The 26,325-nt window shown below is 40.3% G+C and overlaps 1 protein-coding gene across 2 annotated transcripts in view; it reads right to left on the reverse strand.

Annotated features, from left to right (window-relative positions):
- LOC108704562 (ephrin type-A receptor 5-like) overlaps positions 1-26,325 on the reverse strand; it is a 311,050-nt gene that overhangs the window by 255,652 nt on the left and 29,073 nt on the right. For both annotated transcript variants that reach the window (XM_041579738.1, XM_041579737.1), the window contains exon 2: positions 24,460-24,524. In XM_041579738.1, the coding sequence (XP_041435672.1) occupies positions 24,460-24,524 (65 nt within the window). The remainder of the gene's footprint in view (positions 1-24,459; positions 24,525-26,325) is intronic.

The raw sequence follows: 26,325 nt of genomic DNA on the forward strand, positions 1-26,325 counted from the left end.
TCCCCTGTGAAGGAGGTAACTCAACAATAAAATCCATCGAAAGATGGGTTTATGGTTTCTCTGGGATTGGTAAGGAAAGTAGCAAACCCTGGGAAGACTTCCTAGAGGATTTTGACCTTTGGCAGACTGGACAAGAATTTACAAAGGCCTTAGTATCTTGTTTGTATGAAGGCCACCAAACATGACGGGATAACAGAGACACCGTTTTAGCAATACCTGGATGTCCTGCCATTTAAGAATCATGAACCTCCCTCAATACTTGCTCCCTTAACTCCTGTGGTACAAACCATCTCCCCCAAGGGGTATCTGTAGGAGCAGATGTTTGAAGTGGGAGCAATAAAGAAGAAAGGTCAGATTCAAGGGTTGCTATGATCATTTCTCTGGGAATAATGGGAGTACACTCAGTAGAGTCAGAAGAAATGGATTCAAAACTCCTAGAGAGTGCACCCACCTTGGTGTTTTTAGTCCCAGGCCCGAAAGTCAAAGAAAAATTAAACCTTGTGAAAAATAGAGCCCGCCTAGCCTGCCTCGGATTAAGGGGTTTAGCAGACTCTATATATAGTAGATTCTTGTGGTCAGTATAGACCGTCACCAGATGTTTTGCACCCTCCAGGAGATGCCGCCATTCCTCAAAGGCCCATTTGACTGCCAACAATTCCCTGTTACCTTTATCATAATTCACCTCTGCGAGTGCAAACTTCCTGGAGAAGAAAGCACAAGGATGTAACTTGTTGGTAGTCGGGTGCCTTTGAGAAAGGACTGCCCCCGCTCCCACCTCAGAGGCGTCAACCTCCACATTAAAAGGAAGCGCAGTGTCAGGGTGATGAAGGATTGGGGCAGAACTGAATTCCTTTTTGAGGGGGCCACATGCTGGGGTCAGCGCCCTTTTTAGTCAGATTAGTGATGGGGGCCACAATGAGGGAAAATTTTTTGATAAACTGACGGTAATAATTAGCAAAACCAAGAAACCTTTGGGTTGCACGTAACGAAAGTGGTTGGGTCCAATCCAGGACTGCTCTCACCTTGCCTGGATCCATCTCTAGACCCTTGCTGGAAATGTTAAACCCCAAAAACTGAACAGAAGAAACCCCAAAAGTACATTTCTCTAGTTTCGCATAAAGATTATTTCCCCTTAGCCTTCGTAAGACTTCACAAACATGATTTTGATGTTCCTTCATGTTAGAGGAAAAAATCAGAATATCGTCAAGGTAGACCACTACGAAGATCCCCAGCAGGTCCCGGAAGATGTCATTAACAAACTCTTGAAACACTGCGGGGCATTACAGAGGCCGAAAGGCATGACGAGATACTCGTAGTGGCCATCCCTGGTATTAAATGCAGTCTTCCACTCATCATCCTCCCTAATACGGATCAGGTTTTAAGCCCCCCTAAGATCTAGCTTGGAAAAGATGTTAGCATTTTTGACCTGATCAAAGAGTTCAGAAATTAAAGGGAGGGGATAGCGTTTTTTTATGGTGATCTTATTGAGCCCCCTATAATCAATACAGGGGCGAAGACCACCATCTTTTTTCCCAACAAAAAAGAAGCCCGCCCCCGCAGGGGCCTGTGATAATGTCACTACCGGCACCCAATACCAGAACAAGTGCCAAGCACCCTGGTCTCGGCTTCACCAGTAGTGTGACCACCGTTGGGCTTCGGGAGGAGCCCTCAGCTTACTTGGGTGCCACCTGGACTTAACGAGGGGTACAAGGCGAGATGTTCTGGCTGGCAAAGGGGCACGGCTGTTAGTCTTTTTGGGCTGAAGGTCACGGTACAAAAGGATTAGGCAGAAGAATGGTCAGACAGGCTGGGTCGAGGCAGGCGGATATCAGAATCGTCAGGCAGGCAAGGGTCAAACCGGGTTGTCAATCAAGGGATTAAGCAGGAAGAGTTGTCGTAGACAGGCAAGGGTCAGGATACAGAGTTCAGAGTAGTCAGAATACAGGCAGGGTCAAACACGGATAATCAAGATAACAGAATAACAGGATCAGATGCACTAGGCTCAGAAACCACAAGAAACAGAGTTCTATCACGGGCAAGGGGCTATACACAGAATGGCCCTTAAATACCTTTCAAAATTCGCGCCAAAACGTGCGCAAACATGCAGGCGCAATCACGCCAGCATGCCTGCGCCTTTAAGTGGCGCTGGAGCTAAGGACCATGCGGCGGGCGACCCCACCGCATAGGTAATTTTCTTACAGTCACTGTTAAAATAGAGCTAGTAAACCTTTAACTTCTTACTTCCCTTGCAGTGCACCAAGTTAGGAGCAATCTGCCCAATATTACAAGACTCTCCTTTGAAGGAAAGAATTATGAAAGAGTAAAGTCAACCCCCCACATGGTATATATAGAAAATTTAGAGGCAGATATATGAAGGATCAACTAAAGAAAGGACTACCAGCAATTCAATCATTTCTCATTCATTCATCAAAACATGCTTGGCAAATTTATTGATTTTCTATGGGATGGCCCTAATCTCTATCCCAATCGCTAATCTCTGAATTAAATCAGAATAATGTGAATTGTGTTAAACTCTAATAAATTCAATTTTATTCACAATTCAAATGGTATATTATTTAAGAAAAAGTTTTAACCTCTAAGGTTCAATCAAATAGTCCTGACCAAAAAATTCAAATTGAATTCAAACTCCTTGAAAAACCTTGAATATTAGGCGTCAAATTTTTTTTTGATGTGCCACAGTTTTTTTCTCCCATTGGAGTCTTTGGGCATAATTTTGGTAGCAAAACTCAGCAAAATTTTCACTCATCACTACTACTATTAACATCTTCAAATAGTTTAAGGGACCTCTGCCTTTGACTTCTACAATTACTGTAATTCGCCAGGATTTACTCAAAAATATATTTGTCTAATGATGTATTGGCCCCTAATATCAAAAAAATAGTCATTACATTTAAATTACAGGGTACATACTTATCTCATTATAAGAAAATGTATTAGTATAAATGAAATACCAAGGTTAATTCAATTGCAATATACAATTCTATACATTCTGTTCTCAGAGCTGGATTTACTAAAGGCTTTAACTATATTGGGATGTGCATATTTGCTGCTTAAATGACAAATTTGTAGAAGATTAATTATTCAAAGTATCACTTTATCACTTTTAAAAAGTCTCAAACATGCCAAAATGAGAATAAAATCTTACACACAATGATTGCACTGCATTTGTCAAATGGCAAAATCCAATTATTTTCCATTAAGAAAGAAAAAAGTTGTCTTTTGCTGAATGATTGCATTCCATTTATCAAATGCAAAAATGTACTTGATTCTATTTTGACAAATATTGATGTTGTTCTGGTTTAATCATCTAGCAGGCACATAAACCTGTGTCAACTTTTTCCTGCTTCACATAGAGATTTTCTCTATTGGATGCTTATTCACAGGCTGAATGAGTAAAGCAGAGATTTTAGCCATATAGATCAACCACTGAGTTTGTCCCAAATGAAATTCAGTTGCAGGAAATATTACTATTGAGGTCTTTCTAGACTAATTTTCTGTGTTTGGCATGCAAGTGCCGTCTGCGCCCAATTCTTTAGGCACAACTGCTCTGCAGCAATTGATGCAAGGCGCTGAGGGAAATTTTTAATGTGCAATTCCTATATGCCCACATTTATTAATAAATCTTAGTTTTGACAAATAAGATTGAATGTCTCATTAACATTAATGATTGCTGTGCTGTGTTTATTAACTAAAATTAAGCAAAAATTGTTCCTATTGACCTATATATTTAATAACATGTTCTTGATTATTGATCCCTGTCAGGTGAGCAAAGTAAGAAAAATTGGAGAGCTCATTAAAGGAACAGTACCACCAAAAATGAAAGTATTTCAAAGAAAATATAATATTGTGTTGCCCTGCACTGGTAAAATGTGTGTGTTTGCTTCAGAATCACTACTATAGTTCATATAAACAAGCTGCTATGTAGCAATGGTGGCAATTGAAAAAGGGCTAAATGGCACAGGTTAAATAGTGGATAAAAGACAACACCATTATTTTCTACAGAGCTTTTCTGCTATGTAACCTGAGCCTTTTCTCCTTTGAATGGCTGCCCCTATTGCAACACAGCAGTTCATTTAGATAAACAACAGTAGCGTTTCTGAAGCAATCACAGTAGTTTAACCAGTGCGGGGCAACAGTACATTATATTTTCATTCCTTTAAAACACTTACATTTTTTATGTTACTGTTACTTTAAGAAAAATACAAGAACAACTTTCTGCCATTCAGAGAAAAGAATATGCGACTGGGGAATGGTAGCTTAATGCTCTCAATCTCAGTGGACACCCCCGCTCCAGGTGCTAAACTTTATCCAATTTGTCAGAATACTGAGAGAAAGCAATCAGAGCAGAGCTTGCTGCTAAGTGTTCTTTATTAGACACAACATGTTTCGGGCAGGTGCCCTTTATCTTGATAAAGGGCACCTGCCCGAAACATGTTGTGTCTAATAAAGAACACTTAGCAGCAAGCTCTGCTCTGATTGGATAAACTTTCTGCCATTGGCCATGATAACACTGCTTATGGAGTTTAAATTGCTTGGTCCTCTTTTAACCGTTTTGGTGCTACTGTCTTCTGCTTAGAATCTCACAGCTGTCATAACTTTTACAACTTGAAACCTTACACTTGTGATGGCAAAGCGAGTGTGGGAGCTGCTTAGCGAGTGTTGCATGTGATCGAAGTGTTGCATGTGAATTAAGTGTTAAGCAGCGTTAAAAACCTTAAGGCGTTGGTGTTTGCTGTGCATGCTGGGAGTGCTGGGTGCAAGGAGGGAGTAAGTGCAAATAACTGACTGCTGTGTGTTATGTGAGTTATCTGACTGAGACAAACAGCTTTTTCTTTTCTCTCTTTGGGGTAAACTAGTTGATACATTAAGTGCATTTACTTTCTTTTTGTGTTTTAGCTTTAGAGGTCTAAGGGGAACATAAAAAAAAAAAAAGTTAATAAGGGTTTTTATTTACTGCTGGTAGCAAATAGCATTTTTTTTTTCTCCTTTCCCTCTTTCTTCTAATTAAGGGGGAGGGGTTAATCAGGTAAATTCTGAACAGGCTTTGAGTGCTCTGGTTGAAACCTTACACTTGTGAAGGCAAAGTGAGTGTGGGAGCTGCTTAGCGAGTGTTGCATGTGATCGAAGTGTTGCATGTGAATTAAGTGTTAAGCAGCGTTAAAAACCTTAAGGCGTTTAAAACTGAAAAGGTGTTGGTGAGGAATTACATTTGGGAGACTGTAAGTACCCAGTGTAAATATGAGTGGGTTTGCTGGTATTACTCAGTGTGTGTCTTGTCACATGTATGTGGTGTTGGAGCAGCAGTTCCATGCAGTATTTACATGTGAATCTGAGCTGCAGACTCTAAGGGGTGAACTTGCAGCACTGAGAGCATCGGCAAACGAGGGGGAGGAAAGGAGGCTCGCAGAGCAACCACTGGCAGGGGCTAGTGGAGTGGGGGGAGGAGAAGGGGCAGTGGAGGCTAATGAGGGAGGAAGGTTTGTGACAGTCAAGAGGGGAAGTAGGGGACAGAAGAGTAGGGGGGCTGGTCCACAGTTTGTCCAAAACAGCAAATTCGCCATTTTGGCTGAAGATGCTGGGGAGGAAAACTCCAAACTGGCGTGTATGGAGCAGGCTGACTCTCGGAGCACCCCGGGAGGCAGTGGCTCTAATACGGGTGGTGGGGGGGAGTGCAAGGAAGGAAAGGCAGGTTCTAGTTATAGGGGATTCAATTATTAGAAAGGTGGATAGGGTAATCTGTCGCAAGGCCCCTACATGCCGAACAGTCTGCTGCTTGCCTGGTGCTAGGGTTCGGCATGTGGTGGAACGAGTTGACAGATTATTGGGAGGGGCTGGGGAAGACCCAGCGGTCTTGGTACACATAGGTACCAATGACAAAGTTAGAGGAGGTGGTGAAGTCCTCAAAAATGATTTTAAATAACTAGGTTCAAAGCTGAGGGCGAGGACTTCCAAGGTAATTTTCTCAGAGATATTACCTGAGCCACGAGCAACGCTAAGGAGACAGCGGGAGCGTAGGGAGATTAATGTGTGGCTAAAAGATTGGTGTAGGGAGGAGGGTTTTGGGTTTTTGGAGAACTGGGCTGATTTTTCAGTCGGCTACAGGCTCTTTGCTAGGGATGGGCTGCACCTCAATGATGATGGGGCAGCTGTTTTGGGAGAGAAGATGGCTAGAGGGTTGGAGGAGATTTTAAACTAGGTGTGGGGGGGAGGGTTCTGTAAAAGATTCAGTGGTAGACAGGTTAGATGAGATAGTGGGCAAAGAAAGGGAAAATGGGGGAGGAGATTTGGCTAGGGATACTGTTAAGGATAGGGAGGACCACATGTCCTATGTTCAATATGGTGCCAGTATTAAATGTATGTTTACAAATGCAAGAAGTCTGACTGGTAAAATGGGAGAGCTGGAGCTGCTGGTGATGGAAGGAAAATATGATGTGATTGGTGTGGCCGAAACATGGCTGAATGAGTCGCATGACTGGGCAGTAAATATCAGTGGCTATACTTTGTTTCGGAGGGACAGAGGCAATAGAAAAGGAGGAGGGGTATGTCTGTATGTTAGGCAGGATTTAAAAGCTCATATAAAGGAGGAGGTTGTGTTAGAAAATGAGGGGCCAGAAGTCGTATGGGTGGAGTTCTTCACCAATTGTAAAGAATCCAGCAAATTAATTGTAGGAGTATGCTATAGACCCCCTAATGTAAGTGAGGAGGAAGAGACAAAGCTCCTAATGCAAATAGAAAAGGCTGCTAGTTTAGGTAAAGTAATGATAATGGGGGATTTTAATTACCCAGATATTGACTGGAGCAACGGTACTGCTAGATCAGTTAATGGGAACAAGTTTATAAACTTATTGCACGACAATTTTTTAGCACAGGTTGTTGAGGAGCCTACCAGAAAAAATGCTATTCTTGATTTAGTGATCTCAAATGACCCAGAACTTATAGCAAATGTGCAAGTCATTGAACCCCTGGGTAATAGTGACCATAATGTTATATCTTTTAATGTCTGGTGCAAAAAACAAAAATATACTGGGGCAACAAAAACCATGAATTTTGTAAAAGCTAATTTTAGTGCCTTGAAGGCTGCCCTACAGAGCATTGATTGGGGCATTAGGTTTTCAGCTAAAAACACAGAACAGAAATGGTTGTCCTTTAAAATGATATTAAATCATTACTGTTCTCAATTTATTCCCTTAAGGACTAAACGTAGAAGCTCTAAGAATCATCCTGTGTGGCTTAATACAGAGGTAAAGATGTTAATGGGAAAGAAGAGAAAGGCATTTAAAAACTACAAATCTGTAGGGACAGAAGCTGCATTTAATGAATATAAACACTGTAATAAATGTTGTAAATCAGCAATCCGGAAGGCTAAGAAAAGAAATGAAGAGTTTATTGTGGTGGAGGTGAAAACTAACCCTAAAAAGTTTTTTAAATATATTAATAGTAAAAAGATGCAGGTTGAGAGTGTTGCTCCATTAAATAATGGTACCAGTATGGTTGTAACAGATACAGATAAGGCAAATGTGTTAAATCAGTTCTTTTCTTCAGTGTATACAATAGAGGAGTCTGGGTTCACAGGCTCACTTAATAACTGCACGAATGGTTCAGCTCAATCTAGTCAGTGGCTGACTCAGGATATGATTCAAAAAGCTTTAATACAAATTAATGTAAACAAGGCTCCAGGGCCTGATGGCATACACCCCCGGGTTCTAAGAGAGCTTAGTTCAGTTTTAGACCAGCCCTTATTTCTGATTTTCTCAGATTCACTGTCATCTGGTATGGTGCCTATGGATTGGAGAAAAGCTGATGTTATTCCAATATTTAAAAAGGGATTACGATCTCAGCCTGGCAATTATAGGCCAGTAAGCTTGACATCTGTGGTGGGCAAATTATTTGAAGGCTTGTTAAGGGATCACATTCAAAATTTTGTCCTAATGAATGGCATTATGAGCAACAATCAGCATGGCTTTATGAAGGATAGGTCATGTCAGACGAATTTGATTGCATTTTATGATGTGGTAAGTAAGATTCTGGATAGTGGGGGGGCAGTAGATGTGATCTATTTGGATTTTGCCAAAGCGTTTGATACTGTGCCCCACAAACGACTGCTTTCTAAACTAAGGTCTTTTGGGCTTAATGAAGTCGTTTGCACATGGATAGGAAACTGGCTACAGGATCGGGTACAGAGGGTGGTTGTTAATGGGACATTCTCTACTTGGAGTAAGGTTCTTAGTGGGGTCCCCCAGGGCTCAGTATTGGGTCCACTTTTATTTAACTTGTTCATTAATGACTTAGGGGAGGGTGTTGTAAGTAATGTATCAGTGTTTGCAGATGACACAAAATTATCCAGCCCAATTAATTCCATCCAGGATTTGGCATCCTTGCAACAGGATCTTGACAAACTGGCAATCTGGGCAGCTAAGTGGCAAATGAGATTCAATGTTGATAAATGTAAAGTCATGCACCTGGGATGTAAAAATATCCAAGCCACTTATACCCTTAATGGGACTGCACTAGGCAAATCCATTATGGAAAAGGACCTTGGAGTCCTTGTAGATGATAAACTTGGCTGTAGCAAGCAATGCCAGTCAGCAGCATCAAGGGCAAATAAGGTCTTGAGCTGTATTAAAAGGGGCATAGAGTCATGGGAGGAGGGGGTCATTCTTCCACTGTATAGAGCACTTGTAAGGCCCCATCTAGAATATGCCGTACAGTTTTGGTCTCCATCACTCAAACAGGACATTATTGTATAAGAGAGGGTACAGAGAAGGGCAACTAAGCTGGTAAAAGGTATTGAAAATCTTAGCTATGAGGAAAGACTGGCCAAATTGGGGATGTTCACGCTGGAGAAGAGGCGCTTAAGGGGTGATATGATGACTATGTATAAATATATAAGGGGATCATATAACAATCTCTCTAATGCTTTATTTACCAGTAGGTCTTTCCAGCTGACACGAGGTCACCCATTCCGATTAGAAGAAAAGAGGTTCCGCCTAAATATTCGGAAGGGGTTTTTTACAGTGAGAGCTGTGAAGATGTGGAATTCTCTCCCTGAATCAGTTGTACAGGCTGATACATTAGATAGCTTTAAGAAGGGGTTAGATGGCTTTTTAGCAAGTAAGGGAATACAGGGTTATGGGAAATAGCTCATAGTCCAAGTTGATCCAGGGACTAGTCCGATTGCCATTTTGGAGTCAGGAAGGAATTTTTCCCCCTCTAAGGCAAATTGGAGAGGCTTCAGATGGGTTTTTTTGCCTTCCTCTGGATCAACTGGCAGATAGGTAGTTAATAAACAAAAAAAAAAAAAAAAAGGTTGAACTCGATGGACATGTGTCTTTTTTTCAACCTTACTTACTATGTTACTATGTTTCCACAACCGTGATCATTACTAACAAAAATAATTTATACAAAGATAATCTACTTTGATGATTTTTCTCCTTTCTCCACAAATAATCCTTTACTTATGTAAAAAATATTATGACTATTATAACATAACTCTGTAGCTTTTTTTTATCTTCTTTCATAACAAAAACCTGCACAAATACCACAGGATTGCAGCTCTATTGCCATGAAAATGCCAATTGCCATCAGAGCAATGTGACACAGTTCAATAGTGCCAACACTCCACCTTTTACTTTCATTTATTTCTCTGGCCCTTGGGCACATGCTGCATAAAAACCCACACTGAGCCGACTGATTTGGGATGCCAGCTTTTCAAAATCACTAGCTAATATCAGGCCAGCATAGAAAAACATTAATGTGCTCATGAAGCATGCTGACAAATCTAAATCGTACTTATTTTTAACCTCTAAAAAAATGCACACAATGTGGTTTGGCACACAAGAACTATTACAGTAATGGTACAGATCAAGCGGCTATGTAAAACTATTCCAATAAATATACACTAATGTATTATTTCCCAGAGTCCTCTACTTATACAATTAAACTTTAATTGCTCAGTGAAACTGACATTTTTGGCCCCACATGCTTACCTATTCCTTCACATGGCAGCAAACAGGGCCAAAGAGGGAGGTCGGGGCAGTGACTGGAACCAGGGAGGGAGGTAGGGAGAGCTGCAATGCCGCAAGTAGAGAGCTGGTTTGGGCCACCATGTTAACTATGATAAAGGATTTTGCCTGAGGTCACAAATAGCATATATAGAAATGTATTTCAGGTCAAAAGACCTCCTAATTAAAGGTGAGTTTCTGTTTGCTTGAATTAATTGTACATGCTACTAGTTAGTTCACCTATTAACTTGTGACAGTAAAATAATGTAATTTTGTACAAACAAATTGCAAATAAAAAGAATTATATATGTATGTGAAAAAGTGCAATCAGTTTCAATACATTTCATATTGTATTTGGCCCCACAGCAGATTCATGACAAACTGATGAGGGGATATCTATTTTTAAAATTGTTTTTCACATAACTGCTCAGTGTACCAAATATTGCTAGACTGCATTCAGTCAGTAGATGTGCACAGAAGAAACAACACAGCAGTTTGGTCTGTGAATCAGATTAAACGACTGATTTTTGACCAGATTTGCAAACGGACAATAATATTTTTTACAGATCATTTCTTTCTGTTATACAAATATCTCGATTTCATTCGAAGTCTGATCTGTGATAAAGGTATAATTAGGAAATATACCTGCTGCAACCTAAGAGTTCCCAGTCAAACATGACTACTGTTTTTCACAAATATTCTCATAAGTAGGGATGTAGCGAACGTCGGAAAAAAAGTTCGCGAACATATTCGCGAACTTGCGCAAAAACGCGAGCGGTTCGCGAACGGTTCGCGAACCCCATAGACTTCAATGGGAAGGCGAACTTTAACATCTAGAAAAGACATTTCTGGCCAGAAAAATGATTTTAAAGTTGTTTAAAGGGTGCAACGACCTGGACAGTGGCATGCCAGAGGGGGATCAAGGGCAAAAATGTATCTGAAAAATCTGCCTGTGTGTGCTTGGAAGAGATAGTGTAGGGGGAGAGCTGTTAGTGATTTCAGGGACAGATGATAGTAAGTTTGCTGGCTAGTAATCTGCTTGATACTGCTCTGTATTGGAGGGACAGAAGTCTGCAGGGATTTGAGGGACATTTTAGCTTAGGTAGCTTTGCTGGCTAGTAATCTACTGTTCTCTTTAAACAACTGCCATACGTTGACCTTGTAGGCATTGTTTGCCCAGTTTTTTTGGACGCAGCCACTGAAGCACAGTTGCCATAAAAAATATGCCATATAAATGCTGAAAATAGTCATTTTTCGCCATACGTTGACCTTGTAGACATTGTTTGCCCAGTTTTTTTGGTTGCAGCCACTGAAGCACAGTTGCCAGAAAAAATATGCCATATAAATGCTGAAAATAGTAATTTTTTGCCATACGTTGACCTTGTAGGCATTGTTTGCCCAGTTTTTTTGGTCGCAGCCACTGAAGCACAGTTGCCAGAAAAAATATGCCATATAAATGCTGAAAATAGTCATTTTTTGCCATATACGTTGAGTCAACGTATGGCAAAAAATGACTATTTTCAGCATTTATATGGCATATTTTTTCTGGCCTCTGTGCTTCAGTGGCTGCGGCCAAAAAACTGGGCAAACAATGCCTACAAGGTCAACGTCGTTGACCTTGTAGGCATTGTTTGCCCAGTTTTTTTGGCCGCAGCCACTGAAGCACAGAGGCCAGAAAAAATATGCCATATAAATGCTGAAAATAGTCATTTTTTTGGTCGCAGCCACTGAAGCACAGTTGCCAGAAAAATTATGCCATATAAATGCTGAAAATATGCATTTTTTGGTTGCAGCCACTGAAGCACAGAGGCCAGAAAAATTATGCCATATAAATGCTGAAAATATAAATTTTTTTGGTTGCAGCCACTGAAGCACAGAGGCCAGAAAAATTATGCCATATAAATGCAGAAAATATGCATTTTTTTGGTCGCAGCCACTGAAGCACAGTTGCCAGAAAAATTATGCCATATAAATGCTGAAAATATAAATTTTTTTGGTTGCAGCCACTGAAGCACAGAGGCCAGAAAAATTATGCCATATAAATGCTGAAAATATGCATTTTTTTGGTCGCAGCCACTGAAGCACAGTTGCCAGAAAAATTATGCCATATAAATGCTGAAAATATAAATTTTTTGGTTGCAGCCACTGAAGCACAGAGGCCAGAAAAATTATGCCATATAAATGCTGAAAATATGCATTTTTTTGGTTGCAGCCACTGAAGCACAGAGGCCAGAAAAATTATGCCATATAAATGCAGAAAATATGCATTTTTTTGGACGCAGCCACTGAAGCACAGTTGCCAGAAAAAATATGCCATATAAATGCTGAAAATAGTCATTTTTTGCCATACGTTGACCTTGTAGACATTGTTTGCCCCAGTTTTTTGGTTGCAGCCACTGAAGCACAGAGGCCAGAAAAAATTAAACCAGTAGGGTTTGCACCCTAGTTTGTAACGGTGGCGGAGGGAGGAGGAGGACGCTAAAGGACAGCTGTGTGTGGAGTCATGAGGCTTGAAGAGAAGGACAGCTGCATAGAAGTCAGAACAAGTCTTCCGGCGTGCAGTAACCTCCGAGATCCACCCCTCATTCATTTTAATAAAGGTCAGGTAATCGACACTTTTGTGACCTAGGCGAGTTCTCTTCTCAGTTACAATCCCTCCTGCTGCACTGAAGGTCCTTTCTGAGAGCACACTTGAGGCTGGGCAAGACAAGAGGTTCATGGCAAATTGTGACAGCTCTGGCCACAGATCAAGCCTGCGCACCCAGTAGTCCAGGGGTTCATCGCTCCTCAGAGTGTCGATATCTGCAGTTAATGCCAGGTAGTCCGCTACCTGCCGGTCGAGGCGTTCTTTGAGGGTGGATCCAGAAGGGTTGTGGCGCTGCCTTGGACAGAAAAACATTTGCATGTCTGACGTTACAGACTGGCCAAAGGGCTTTGTCCTTGCAGGTGTGCTCGTGGCAGGATTACTGGCACCTCTGCCCCTGGAATGTTGATGAGTTCCTGAAGTGACATCACCCTTAAAAGCATTGTACAACATGTTTTGCAGGCTGGTTTGTAAATGCCGCATCTTTTCGGACTTGTGGTATGTTGGTAACATTTCTGACACTTTATGCTTGTACCGAGGGTCTAGTAGCGTTGCGACCCAGTACAGGTCCTTCTCCTTAAGCCTCTTGATACGGGGGTCCTTCAACAGGCATGACAGCATGAAAGACCCCATTCTCACAAGGTTGGATGCAGAGCTATCCATCTCCGCTTCCTCATTATCAAGGACTGCATCATCCACGGTCTCCTCCCCCCAGCCACGTACAAGACCAGGGGTCCCCAAAAGGTCACCACTAGCCCCCTGGGAAGCCAGCTCCTGTTGGTCCTCCTCCTCCTCCTCCACAAAGCCACCTTCCTCCTCTGACTCCACTTCTGGCACCTCTCCCTGCGTTGCAGCAGGTGCCTGGGTTCGTTCTGGTGATTCCGACCAGAAATCGTGCGCTTCCAGCTCCTCGTCACGCTGGTCTACAGCCTCATCTGTCACTCGTCGCACGGCACGCTCCAGGAATAAAGCGAAGGGTATTAGGTCGCTGATGGTGCCTTCGGTGCGACTGACCATATTTGTCACCTCTTCAAAAGGTCGCATGAGCCTGCAGGCATCGCGCATAAGCACCCAGTAACGGGGGAAAAAAATCCCCAGCTGTGCAGATCCAGTCCTACCACCCAGTTCAAAAAGGTACTCGTTGACGGCCCTTTGTTGTTGCAGCAGACGTTCCAACATAAGGAGCGTTGAATTCCAGCGAGTCTGGCTGTCAGAAATCAAACGCCTGACTGGCATGTTGTAGCGCTGCTGAATGTCAGCAAGGCGTGCCATGGCTGTGTAGGAACGTCTGAAATGGGCCGACACCTTTCTGGACTGGGTGAGAACGTCCTGGAATCCTGGGTACTTGGAGACAAAACGTTGGACTATTAAATTTAACACATGTGCCATGCAGGGCACATGTGTTAAATTGCCTAGTCTCAACGCTGCCAACAGATTGCTTCCATTGTCACACACCACTTTTCCGATCTGCAGTTGGTGTGGGGTCAGCCACCGATCGGCCTGTGACTGCAGAGATGACAGGAGTACAGATCCGGTATGGTTTTTGCTTTCCAGGCACGTCATCCCCAAGACAGCGTGACAACGGCGTACCTGGCACGTCGAATAGCCTAGGGGGAGCTGGGGGTGCACAGGTGTGGAGGAGGAGAAGGAGGACCCAGCAGCAGAGTAAGAAGAAGAAGAAGACGAGGTAGAGAGCGATGGAGGAGTAGAGGTGGTGGCAGAACCGCGTGCAATCCGTGGCGGTGACACCAACTCCACTGTTGTTGTTGAGCTACCCATTCCCTGCTTCCCAGCCATTACCAAGTTCACCCAGTGGGCAGTGTAGGTGACATACCTGCCCTGACCATGCTTGGAGGACCATGCGTCAGTAGTCATATGGACCTTTGGCCCAACACTAAGTGACAGAGATGCGGTAACTTGGCTCTGCACATGTTGGTACAGGTGTGGTATTCCCTTTTAGAAAAAAAATTGCGGCTGGGTACCTTCCACTGCGGTGTCCCAATTGCTACAAATTTGCGGAAGGCCTCAGAGTCCACCAGCTGGTATGGTAAAAGCTGGCGGGCTAAGAGTGCAGACAAGCCAGCTGTCAGACGCCGGGCAAGGGGGTGACAGTCAGACATTGGCTTCTTACGCTCAAACATGGCCTTCACAGAAACTTGGCTGGTGGCAGATGACTGGGAATGGGAACAGGTGGTCAAGGTGGAAGGCGGAGTGGAGGGTGGTTCAGACGGGTCAAGGAGAGCAGAGGTAGAGCAGTAAGATGCTGGACCAGAAGGAGTGTGGCTTTTAGTTTGCCTGTTGCCTTTGAGGTGTTGCTCCCAAAGTGCTTTGTGCTTGCCGCTCATGTGCCTTCGCATAGAAGTTGTACCTATGTGGCTGTTGGGCTTACCAAGGCTCAGTTTCTGACTGCACTCATTGCAAATTACAATGCTTTTGTCAGAGGCACACACATTAAAAAAATCCCACACTGCTGACTTTTTGGAAGTGTGCGATCTGGCGGTAACAGTAGAAGTTGGCGGCATTGGCGGCAATGGCGGGTGCGTTGGCCGGCTGAACACAGGTGCCGATACATGTTGTTGCCCTACTGATCCCTGCGGGCTGTCCTCCCTGCTTCTTCTAAGTCTTATTCTCCTACTGCCTCTCTGACTCTCCGTCTCTCCATCTGAACTACCCTCCTCTTGCTCTCTTCTACTAGGCACCCACAAAACATCAATCTCCTCATCATCATTCTCCTCAGATGCATCAATTTCTTCTGACACATCACAGAAGGAAGCAGCAGCGGGGACCTCCTCCTCATCACTCATTATGTCCATCTCTATCGTGTTCTCTGCCAGAATTAAATCTGGTGTAAGGTCCTCATCTCCTTCATCTTCTTCTGGCAATAATGGTTGCGCATTACTCAGTTCAAGAAACTCATGGGAAAATAACTCCTCTGACCCCAGTGAAGAAGGGGCACCGGTGGTGGAGGAAGTGTTACGTGGGGTGGCCATAGCAGTGGAGGATGAGGAGGATGTTGTGGTAAAGTTAGAAACGGTAGAGGATGGGGTGTGCTGTGTAAGCCAGTCAACTACCTCTTCAGCATTTTGGGAGTTCAGGGTCATTGGCTTTTTAAAACTGGGCAATTTGCTAGGGCCACAGGATTGCATAGCAGCACGGCCCCTAGCACGGCCTCTGCGTGGCGGCCTGCCTTTGCCTGGCATTATTTTTAAAAAAACAACAACAACAACAAAAACTCAGTTGGTTTTTCTGGAAACGATAATACACACAGCTAGATGGCGGGTTGAAGAAAACAGTGTGCAAATAATGCCTACAAGGTCAACGTATACACTACTACAGCGGTGGATACGGATTACGTAAAATATATGAATGCTGCTTGAAAAAAAGTAACTCAAGTGGTTTTTCTAGAGACGATAATATTATCAATATTTAGACAAAATGTGAACAAGCTCACACAGCTAGATGGCGGGTTGAAGAAAACAGTGTGCAAATAATGCCTACAAGGTCAACGTATACACTACTACAGCGGTGGATACGGATTACGTAAAATATATTATGGCTGCTTGAAAAAAGTCACTCCGGTGTTTTTTCTGGAGACGGTAATATTATGGATATTTAGACAGAATGTGAACAAGGTCACACAGCTAGATGGCGGGTTGAAGAAAACAGTGTGCAAATAATGCCTACAAGGTCAACGTATACACTACTACAGCGGTGGATACGGATTACGTAAAATATATTATGGCTGCTTGAAAAAAGTCACTCCGGTGTTTTTTCTGGAGATGGTAATATTATGGATATTTAGACAGAATGTGAACAAGGTCACACAGCTAGATGGCGGGTTGAAGAAAACACTGTGCAAATAATGCCTACAAGGTCAACGTATACACTACTACAGCGGTGGATACGGATTACGTAAAATATATTATGGCTGCTTGAAAAAAGTCACTCCGGTGTTTTTTCTGGAGACGGTAATATTATGGATATTTAGACAGAATGTGAACAAGGTCACACAGCTAGATGGCGGGTTGAAGAAAACAGTGTGCAAATAATGCCTACAAGGTCAACGTATACACTACTACAGCGGTGGATACGGATTACGTAAAATATATTATGGCTGCTTGAAAAAAGTCACTCCGGTGTTTTTTCTGGAGACGGTAATATTATGGATATTTAGACAGAATGTGAACAAGGTCACACAGCTAGATGGCGGGTTGAAGAAAACACTGTGCAAATAATGCCTACAAGGTCAACGTATACACTACTACAGCGGTGGATACGGATTACGTAAAATATATGAATGCTGCTTGAAAAAAAGTAACTCAAGTGGTTTTTCTAGAGACGATAATATTATCAATATTTAGACAAAATGTGAACAAGCTCACACAGCTAGATGGCGGGTTGAAGAAAACAGTGTGCAAATAATGCCTACAAGGTCAACGTATACACTACTACAGCGGTGGATACGGATTACGTAAAATATATTATGGCTGCTTGAAAAAAGTCACTCCGGTGTTTTTTCTGGAGACGGTAATATTATGGATATTTAGACAGAATGTGAACAAGGTCACACAGCTAGATGGCGGGTTGAAGAAAACACTGAAAATCCAAAAAGCAGACGGCACTTCTGAAAGGTGGGTTTTATTGGAGATCCTGCTGGAAATACCTTACGCGTTTCGGGAGTTATCCCTTAGTCATAGGTACCTATGACTAAGGGATAACTCCCGAAACGCGTAAGGTATTTCCAGCAGGATCTCCAATAAAACCCACCTTTCAGAAGTGCCGTCTGCTTTTTGGATTTTCAGTGTTTTCTTCAACCCGCCATCTAGCTGTGTGACCTTGTTCACATTCTGTCTAAATATCCATAATATTACCGTCTGCTTTTTGGATTTTTGGTGTATATACAGTGGGGACACTGTCTGACAGAGCACCTGTTTTGTGAGGGGAGAACGGCGAGTTGTTTGCGGTCCCTTTTTTCCCTTTTTTTTCTATTGAAGAAAACACTGTGCAAATAATGCCTACAAGGTCAACGTATACACTACTACAGCGGTGGATACGGATTACGTAAAATATATTATGGCTGCTTGAAAAAAAGTAACTCAAGTGGTTTTTCTAGAGACGATAATATTATCAATATTTAGACAAAATGTGAACAAGCTCACACAGCTAGATGGCGGGTTGAAGAAAACAGTGTGCAAATAATGCCTACAAGGTCAACGTATACACTACTACAGCGGTGGATACGGATTACGTAAAATATATTATGGCTGCTTGAAAAAAGTCACTCCGGTGTTTTTTCTGGAGACGGTAATATTATGGATATTTAGACAGAATGTGAACAAGGTCACACAGCTAGATGGCGGGTTGAAGAAAACACTGTGCAAATAATGCCTACAGGGCAAATAATGCCTAAAAGGTCAACTTATACACTACTACAGCGGTAGTAAAATAAAAAAAAGTAAAATAAAAAAAAAATGAATATTAAAAAAAAAAAATTAAAGTTGGTGCTGCTGAACTACTAGGAGCAGCAGATTAGCACACCAGTCCCACTCCCCAACACTGCTAGACTAATAGCACTGGGCTCTTATAGTAGTAGTAGTAGTAGTAGTAGTAAAACAACAAAAAAATAAATAAAAGCAGTCCTTACAAGGACTACTGTTATTGCAGCAGTCAGCAGATGAGATCAGAAGCAGGACAGCTGCCCACTGCAGCTACATACAGAGCACTGCAGTAGAAGGTAGATTACTAGCCAGCAAAGCTACCTAAGCTAAAATGTCCCTCAAACCCCTGCAGACTTCTGTCCCTCCAATAACAGAGCAGTATCAAAACGATTACTAGCCAGCAAACTTTCAACTGTCCCTGAAATCACTAACAGGCAGCAGCTCTCTCCCTACACTATCTCTTCAGCACACACAGGCAGAGTGAAAAAACGCTGCAGGGCTTCGGTTTTTATAGGGAAGGGGAGTGGTCCAGGGGAGAGCTTCCTGATTGGCTGCCATGTACCTGCTGGTCTGGGGTGAGAGGGCAAAAAAAAGCGCCAACAATGGCGAACCCAAAATGGCGAACGTCGCGCGACGTTCGCGAACTTCCGGCGAGCGCGAACACCCGATGTTCGCGCGAACAAGTTCGCCGGCGAACAGTTCGCGACATCTCTACTCATAAGTAAATGACCCAAGTATAATATTTTATAAATTGCTAATTAAGAATGGTTTGCGCAGGATATATTTTAAACTAGATAAATGGTGAATTAGGCTGCATGGAGTGTCCTCACCCAACTTAAAAAGTAAATATAAATATTAGAAAAATGGGACTTCAACTCCAAATGACCAATTCACCATTACAATATTAATTTGGATATGGAATTACAAAATATTCTGAGAGTAAAAATAAAAGGCAATATTTATTTGTTTACCACGATGCCATGAACTGGTTAAAAACATTTAAAAACCAAGGAAACAGCGCTGCATAAGGACTGAGGGATCCCTCTCCACTGACAAACATACAATGATAAATTAAAAGTTTGTAAAGTAGAACTGAGCCTCTCAAAATAGGTAGCTGATAAAAGCCATCCTGGGTGGCTTAATTGTTTGCAATCAATGAAATGGGTGCACCTGGAACAAGGTCCAATGCTGGATAGTATTGTTACAAAGTTGGGAAGAGTGTGCTGGAATAATTATTATTGATCCATAACACTCTGATGAGGTGTGGGCTAATCAGTCCTAGCTGTGTAGCCAAGTCGGTATGGGGCTGTTATATTAGACTGCAGTCTGTGAGTCAGAATGACGCTGCATTGGCGTGTAGTAAAATGTATAATCCAAATGCGGGTAACAGTTTCAAGACCCCCTTCACAGCCGAATAGTCACTCTGGCCACAATAAAAGTTGGTGTCCTATTGGACGTAATAACCCAATGGGGGCCCCGGGTATCACCAATTCCAGCCCCAAACACAGTGAATTTTACCGACCGTAGCAGGCTAACCGATCTGGCTCCAGACTCCTTCCCTCCAATCCAATGCGATCAGTGCATGTACTTGCGCAGGTGCATTCCAGGGTCCCACAAACTTGAGAAAGCCATGTTTTGTGGCGAATCGGCTGTTGAGATACAGAGAGGCTGAGCTGAGGTCCCATCCTCCACTGTTATCTGTGGGACCCTGGAATGCACCTGCGCAAGTACAAGCACTGATCGGAGTGTTATGGATCAATAATAATTATTCCAGCAAACTCTTCCCAACTTTGTAACAACTGATACAATACTATCCAGCATTGGACCTTGTTCCAGGTGCACCCATTTCATTGATTGCAAACAATTAAGCCACCCAGGATGGCTTTTATCAGCTACCTATTTTGAGTGGCTCAGTTCCACTTTACAATCTTTTAATTTATCATTGTATGTTTGTCAGTGGAGAGGGATCCCTCAGTGCAGCGCTGTTTCCTTGGTTTTTAACCAGTTCATGGCATGGTGGTAAACAAATAAATGTTGCCTTTTATTTTTACTCTCAGAATATTTTGTAATTCCAAATCCAAATTAATATTGTAATGGTGAATTGGTCATTTGGAGTTGAAGTCCCATTTTTCTAATATTTATATTTTATAAATTACTTCTCAATGAGGTATTACCCATTGAATGCAAAAACAGCTACTCTAGGGAGCCTAAATGTAGACGCACCACGGTAAGGGAAATAAAACGAACACAAATTTGTTGCTTATCAGTATTAATCACTGAACTAATAATTTTGCTACAGTATTGCTTCAGTGCTTTGATTAAGTGATCTTATATATACTTATGCTATATTTATTTTTCACTTGACCAGTGCTGATTCTGTGCCAGGAGATGCCTGCTTACCTTTTCCTGCCCTGGAGGGGGTCAATTTTTGCCGCTCCTGGCAACTCCTTGGTGCTGCCGCCTGAAGCCGGTTTTCAAGTTGCCTCTTTGGCACAGCGCCTCTGCTTTTGACCATACATTTGTAAACAGTAAATGCACCTGCCTGAACGTTTTTGTATATAAAACTGCATTATACCCTTTAACATTAACATAAGTTTTTCCTTTTGTAAATTCAAAAATGAAGGACTGGTCCTTATTGGACACAATGTAAAATTACATTGCTGTATTTCTAGAGTAATTGGTTTCTGTTTTCTTCCAATGCAGTAAGATTTATTAGGCCAAATATTTCTGCCCACTGGCAGAAAGAAATATATTCCCCAAGCTGGGAGCATTGATGTCCATCACTTTTATAAGAAGAAAATCTAGTGCAGATCGAAAATATCAGTATTAAATGGTTGGCACAATATTTATCCTGCATATTATATAAATATTCAGTATAACTGTATAAAGCTGAACATATGAAATGTCACAATAAAATCTCAGATTTATTATGATTTATTCTATAGCTAAAATATTTAGTACTTTATTTTCTCAGCTTTAGTGTCTCTCTCTGTCAGAGATGTTTTTATTACCCCCATCCCCATTATGTAGTATAATATACCTTCACTCAAAGGCAAATACACTATATAAATGCATGGAGACTTTTCAGGAGCAGCTCTAATAATCTCATGGGCGACTCATAAGATCTCCTATGGATAACTCCTTCCAAGAGTAGCATACTGTTACATAGTCATATGGGAGACCAAACTTTGGCCAAATCATAACTTAGGAAGAGGAAAAAAAGAATAGTATTTGTCATATCCAGAATCAAGTTGGTCCCTAGACTAGGGTAATAATAATAATAATTGCTGGAGTCAATGAATTCCACAATGATCAAGTTTATAAATGGAAAGGTTAAAAGTGTAAGTAAATTATTATAAACCCATTATTAGAAATGCATTGGCAATATGGGTTAATGTTTCAATTTTCCAGAACATTACACACTGAAGCAGAAAAGCTATATCATATAAAAAAACAAAATAAATCAAAAGGGGCACTTTTGAGTAAGTGTAGTATAAATCATTAGTAGGTTTAGTATGTTGGTACATGAAAACCTGTATAAATCACCCAGTACAGGCATCAAAGTTTGATTCTGAAGTCTTTGTTGATAGTAACCAATAGTTGCAGCCACTTCATGGGTTGGTCAAACCGATCAAATCTGCAACATAAGTAAAGAGAAGGGCATGCTCCCTGGTGGAGTATATTCACATATATTTAAAAAAAAAAAAAATTGCACTTATGTTGCAGTGAAAACCCATGAAATGTTATATATAACAAAACTCGGTGCTCGGTTCAAGTCTTTCTCCCTTTCTGCAAACTATATTCCCAGGAGACCGTGGAATTGTGGTTTTATAGGTTATTTTAGCCTCTCAAATCAGCTTAGGGCTCAGTTAACTACGAGACCACAGTCCCGGTTACTCTGCCTTCTCCATCTTTGTGGTGTCCCAGGGATAGAACAAACTAGGCAGCAATTTTGGGACAACTCCACCTCCTCTTATTTCATTTTCTTCCTTTCTTTATGAATTTGAGCATTGATTTTAGTTTTTATCGTATTTAATGGCAGTCTAGTTAAATTATTAAATTGAACCTTAGTAATTAGGAAGGATTATTAACTCATATAGCACTGCAGCACTTTATATTTAATGAATTTAATATTCTCATCTCAGTAAATTAGGTATACAAATTAATAATATTTTTCTTAGTATTATAATTAATTTAAAAATTATTGATCAATCCAGGTATCATCCTATTAATTGGCTCAATAATACTGTGGCACTATAGATTTCTGGCTTCTTGAGCCCCTCACAATTAATTCATTGCACTGCACTTTATAATTTATTGCACAGCACTTTATAAACTTAATAAGTGTTATATTCATGCGCTGATCAGTGGGTTTTTTTGTAAGTGCTTACTACAAAAGTGTAGATTGTTCAAGTGGGGGTTCTTTTATATTTCTTTGGATATTGTATATATATATATATATATATATATATATATATATATATATATATATATCATGTAAAGTAAGGCACTCACAGGTCTTAAAATATGGTGAAAAAGAAACATTTCGGTCTTCCTTGGCAAAAGTCTTGACAAAAATCTCAAGGAAGACCGAAACTCTGGAATAACAAATAAACTTTATCTCTTTTTCACCATATTTTAAGACCTTTGAGTGCCTTGCTTTACATGATATTCTATATGACTTTTCTGTGGTTTGCACCCAGGCTTTTTCTCCAGATAATATATTTATCATATTATCCCTTAAGCAACGATCCCAATTTGGGAGTGTATTTATCAACGAGTGAAGTTAGAGATCACCACAGAGTGTAATTCAGCCACTCTCCAATAAATTCTATGGGATTTTGAAAGGCAAATTTATCAAAGGATGAACTATCATTTTCACCCATTGAAAAATACTCCCATAGAAATCCTAGTTATGCAATTAAATATTCTGAATAGGACCTTGCCACAGCTTTGTAAAAGGGAAAAATGATCCTCTGCTGTGAATTTATGCTCCTTTTTAAAAAGTTTTCTGGCCCTTACTGCTGCACTACACAGCTAAGTACTGCTAGGTCCTTCTCCATCAAGGATTTTCTGTTAATTATTAGGTGTATAACCTTACATTTACCAACATTAAATCTCATCTGCCATTTAGCCACCAAGATCCCTGGATGGGTTTAATTAGCCTGTAAAATTTTTTGTCATCTATACTTCCCAAATATCATCAGGACTCTTTCCCTGGACTTTATGTTAGTACCAATGCCACAAATACACTGCTACAAAATATATGATAATATTACAAATGCAAGGCATTTATAAGTAAGTTATGGTAAGCAGAAACAACTGGTGCAAGTTTTTATGTACTTATTTCATTAGCTAGGGTCCTTGCCAAAGGTTTGACATTCATTTGGTAATACAACTGAAAAAGTTACACACACCACTGGCCTATATACTGCACATAAACTATTGGGGCTTATTTAAAAACACTGGGCAAATTGGCATCTGGGAAGTAACCCATGGCAACCAATGAGATATTTACATTCATTGTTCTTTGTGAAGCTTGCTAAAAAAAGCTAATCACTGATTGGTTGTATGGGTTACTGTCCATAAGCAAATTTGCCCAGTGTCTATAAATCAGCCTGACTCTGAGTTTAAACTTCACTGAATTGTGCAAACTGAAGACTTGATTTACTATATTTAGGACATTTCAGATAGCATTGCCCTCAAACATAACATGATATTAACTGTACAAAATGATAAACACCACTAAATTACTCTCTTTAAATTAAGCTTGAAAACATACATAACAGATTTCTACATTGTTTATAATTTCATTTTGGCAGAAACATTGCTAAAAAAATAATCTGCTTTGAATTCACCAATGTGTCTTGTATATTGCTGCATGTCAAATCAATCAAGTTGAAGACATTTAATTAGTTCTTTGAAAATTATTTTTTTTTTTTTTTTTTTTAGAAATACCAGAACTAGATCTGAATTGTTCTACATCACTGTGATTACTATACTGATAGTTTCATTAAAATTAAAAGTGGAATAAAGCACTAGTTCTGATTATTATTACATGAAAACATTTGGAGAAAAATACATGTTTTATGTAATGCATGATCTAAATTGCCTCACTTAATCCAGCCCTCTCCTTTGAATTCTGGACCCATTATAAAAAAATACACAGTGGATCCAGTGGCCTACAGACCACATAAGCTGCCTGAACATTTATTTAGAGTAACTGTATTCTGAATCTTCCACCAATCACATAACAAATGACATTTGTTGTAAATGATTGCATATCAGAAGGATGGTTTGGAAAAGAAGCAGACAGACAAACAAGTCGCCAGTAAATATTTCTCTCACATTTGTCATTGTTGCTTTCATTGTCATAATTTATGCTAGTTTGTTGTAATTGTATCTCAAAACGTACCCCATTTTTAGGAAAGGCAATCCATCCAAGGTCACCCATGACAGAGCGAGAATCCAATAAATTCACTGTAAAAACATAAATACAGAACTGACATGAGAAATGTATCATTTTAATTGCTATGATAATTCACATGTAATGATTTTCTTCATTTCTACAGTTTGAGGAGCAGAGGTTCATAATGATTTGTTGGTCCCAGTGTAGCCTCAAAAAACATGGATTCTTGTGTAACTTTAACTGACAATTAATTATTTGGCACAATATTTGCCAAATAATACATTAAAACAAAGAAAAAGAAAATAAGCCACCCAGTCTAGAATATCTAGGGGTGAGGCAGCATAAGGAAAAGGACAAAGAAACAAAATTATAGTTGACAATATTAATGTTTAGAATGACTGAGATCTTTAACAGTGGTACCCAGACAAAATTATAGCATGCAAATTAGAGATACATCATTACAGCTACCTTCTACTTTGTGCTACTTACAGTAGTTCTAAAATAATTAATTTCTAAATCATAACTAGTTATTATTCCTGTGATAGCAGAGAATGCATTACTGAACATCTCAGTGGTAGAATCTGCATTTTCACCATATTTCTTTTATAAGAAATATCTCTTTTACTTAACTGACTCTACACCATAGTCATCAGTAGCTGAATATAATACAGTATAATCAGATGTCTTGGAGTTGATTTTATGTTCATGGCATGTATTACTATTTCACTGTAACTGTTTTACAATTTGGAGACAGTTGGCTAAGTTGGTAGCCTTTTGTGCAAACTACTCCCCTACTCTAGATAAGGGATCCTTCCATAATTTGGATCACCAAGTATTAAGTCACATTCAATAAACTCAATAGTGTTATTTTGACACCAGCATGGATTCCTGAGGTTTAGTTACCACCAAGTATAAACTACTCTTTTATTATTACAGAAAAAAAAGGAAATCATTCTTTAAATGATTTGACTAGGGAATTATGCAAACTCGATTCAAGTTTTTTTTAAAAAATTGGAATTTAATTTTCGAGATTTATCATACTCTGGCCCTTTAAGAATTTGATTATTCGCCATGTAAAATCTGCTGAATTGCTGTATAAGTCAATGGGAGGGGTCCAGTGAGCAATTTGGAGATATTTTCAGCCTTCCTGACATTCGAGTTTTTTTCAGAGAATCGCGTTTGATAGAATTTGAATCATTCTATTCGAGTTTTCGGGTCATTTAAATTCATCTGAGTTTTTACAATTCAATTTTTATTATAAAATTACCTAGCTCGAATTTCGAATTCAATCAAATTTAAGGGAGTTTTAAAAAACTCACATGAATTTGAAATTCGACCCTTGGTAAATGTGCCTCTTACACTGTAAATTCATGATTCTAAACAGTATGGGGCAGATTTATGAAAGGACGAAGTGAATTTTCAAATGAAATTTTTTTTTATTTTCAAGCTATTTTTTGTGTACTTCAACCAGGGAATAGTCCAAATTCAATTTGAATTTGAAAATTTTTTAAAAATCAGAATATCAAAATTTTTCATGTACCGTCTCTTTAAAAATTCAACTTCGACCATTTGCCATCTAAAACCTGCCGAAATGTTGTTTTAGCCTATGGGGAACCTCCTATGACCTATTTGGAGTCAATTGGTGGACTTTGAAAAATCACAGTTTTTTTTGGGAAAAAATACTGTACGCCATTGCTTCGATTTGTACGATTCTAATTCGTCCGAATATGGACCTATTTGATCAAAAACAGACCTATTCGGCCTAAAAAAAAAACTTGGACTCAATTTCAGTTGGTCTTTTTAAATTTGAATTTCAAAGTTTGTTCAATTCGAAATTCAACCCTTGATAAACATGTTCCTTACACCTACTCA

This window comes from Xenopus laevis, chromosome 1S (assembly GCF_017654675.1).
Source record: "Xenopus laevis strain J_2021 chromosome 1S, Xenopus_laevis_v10.1, whole genome shotgun sequence".
Taxonomy (NCBI): Eukaryota; Metazoa; Chordata; class Amphibia; order Anura; family Pipidae; genus Xenopus; species Xenopus laevis.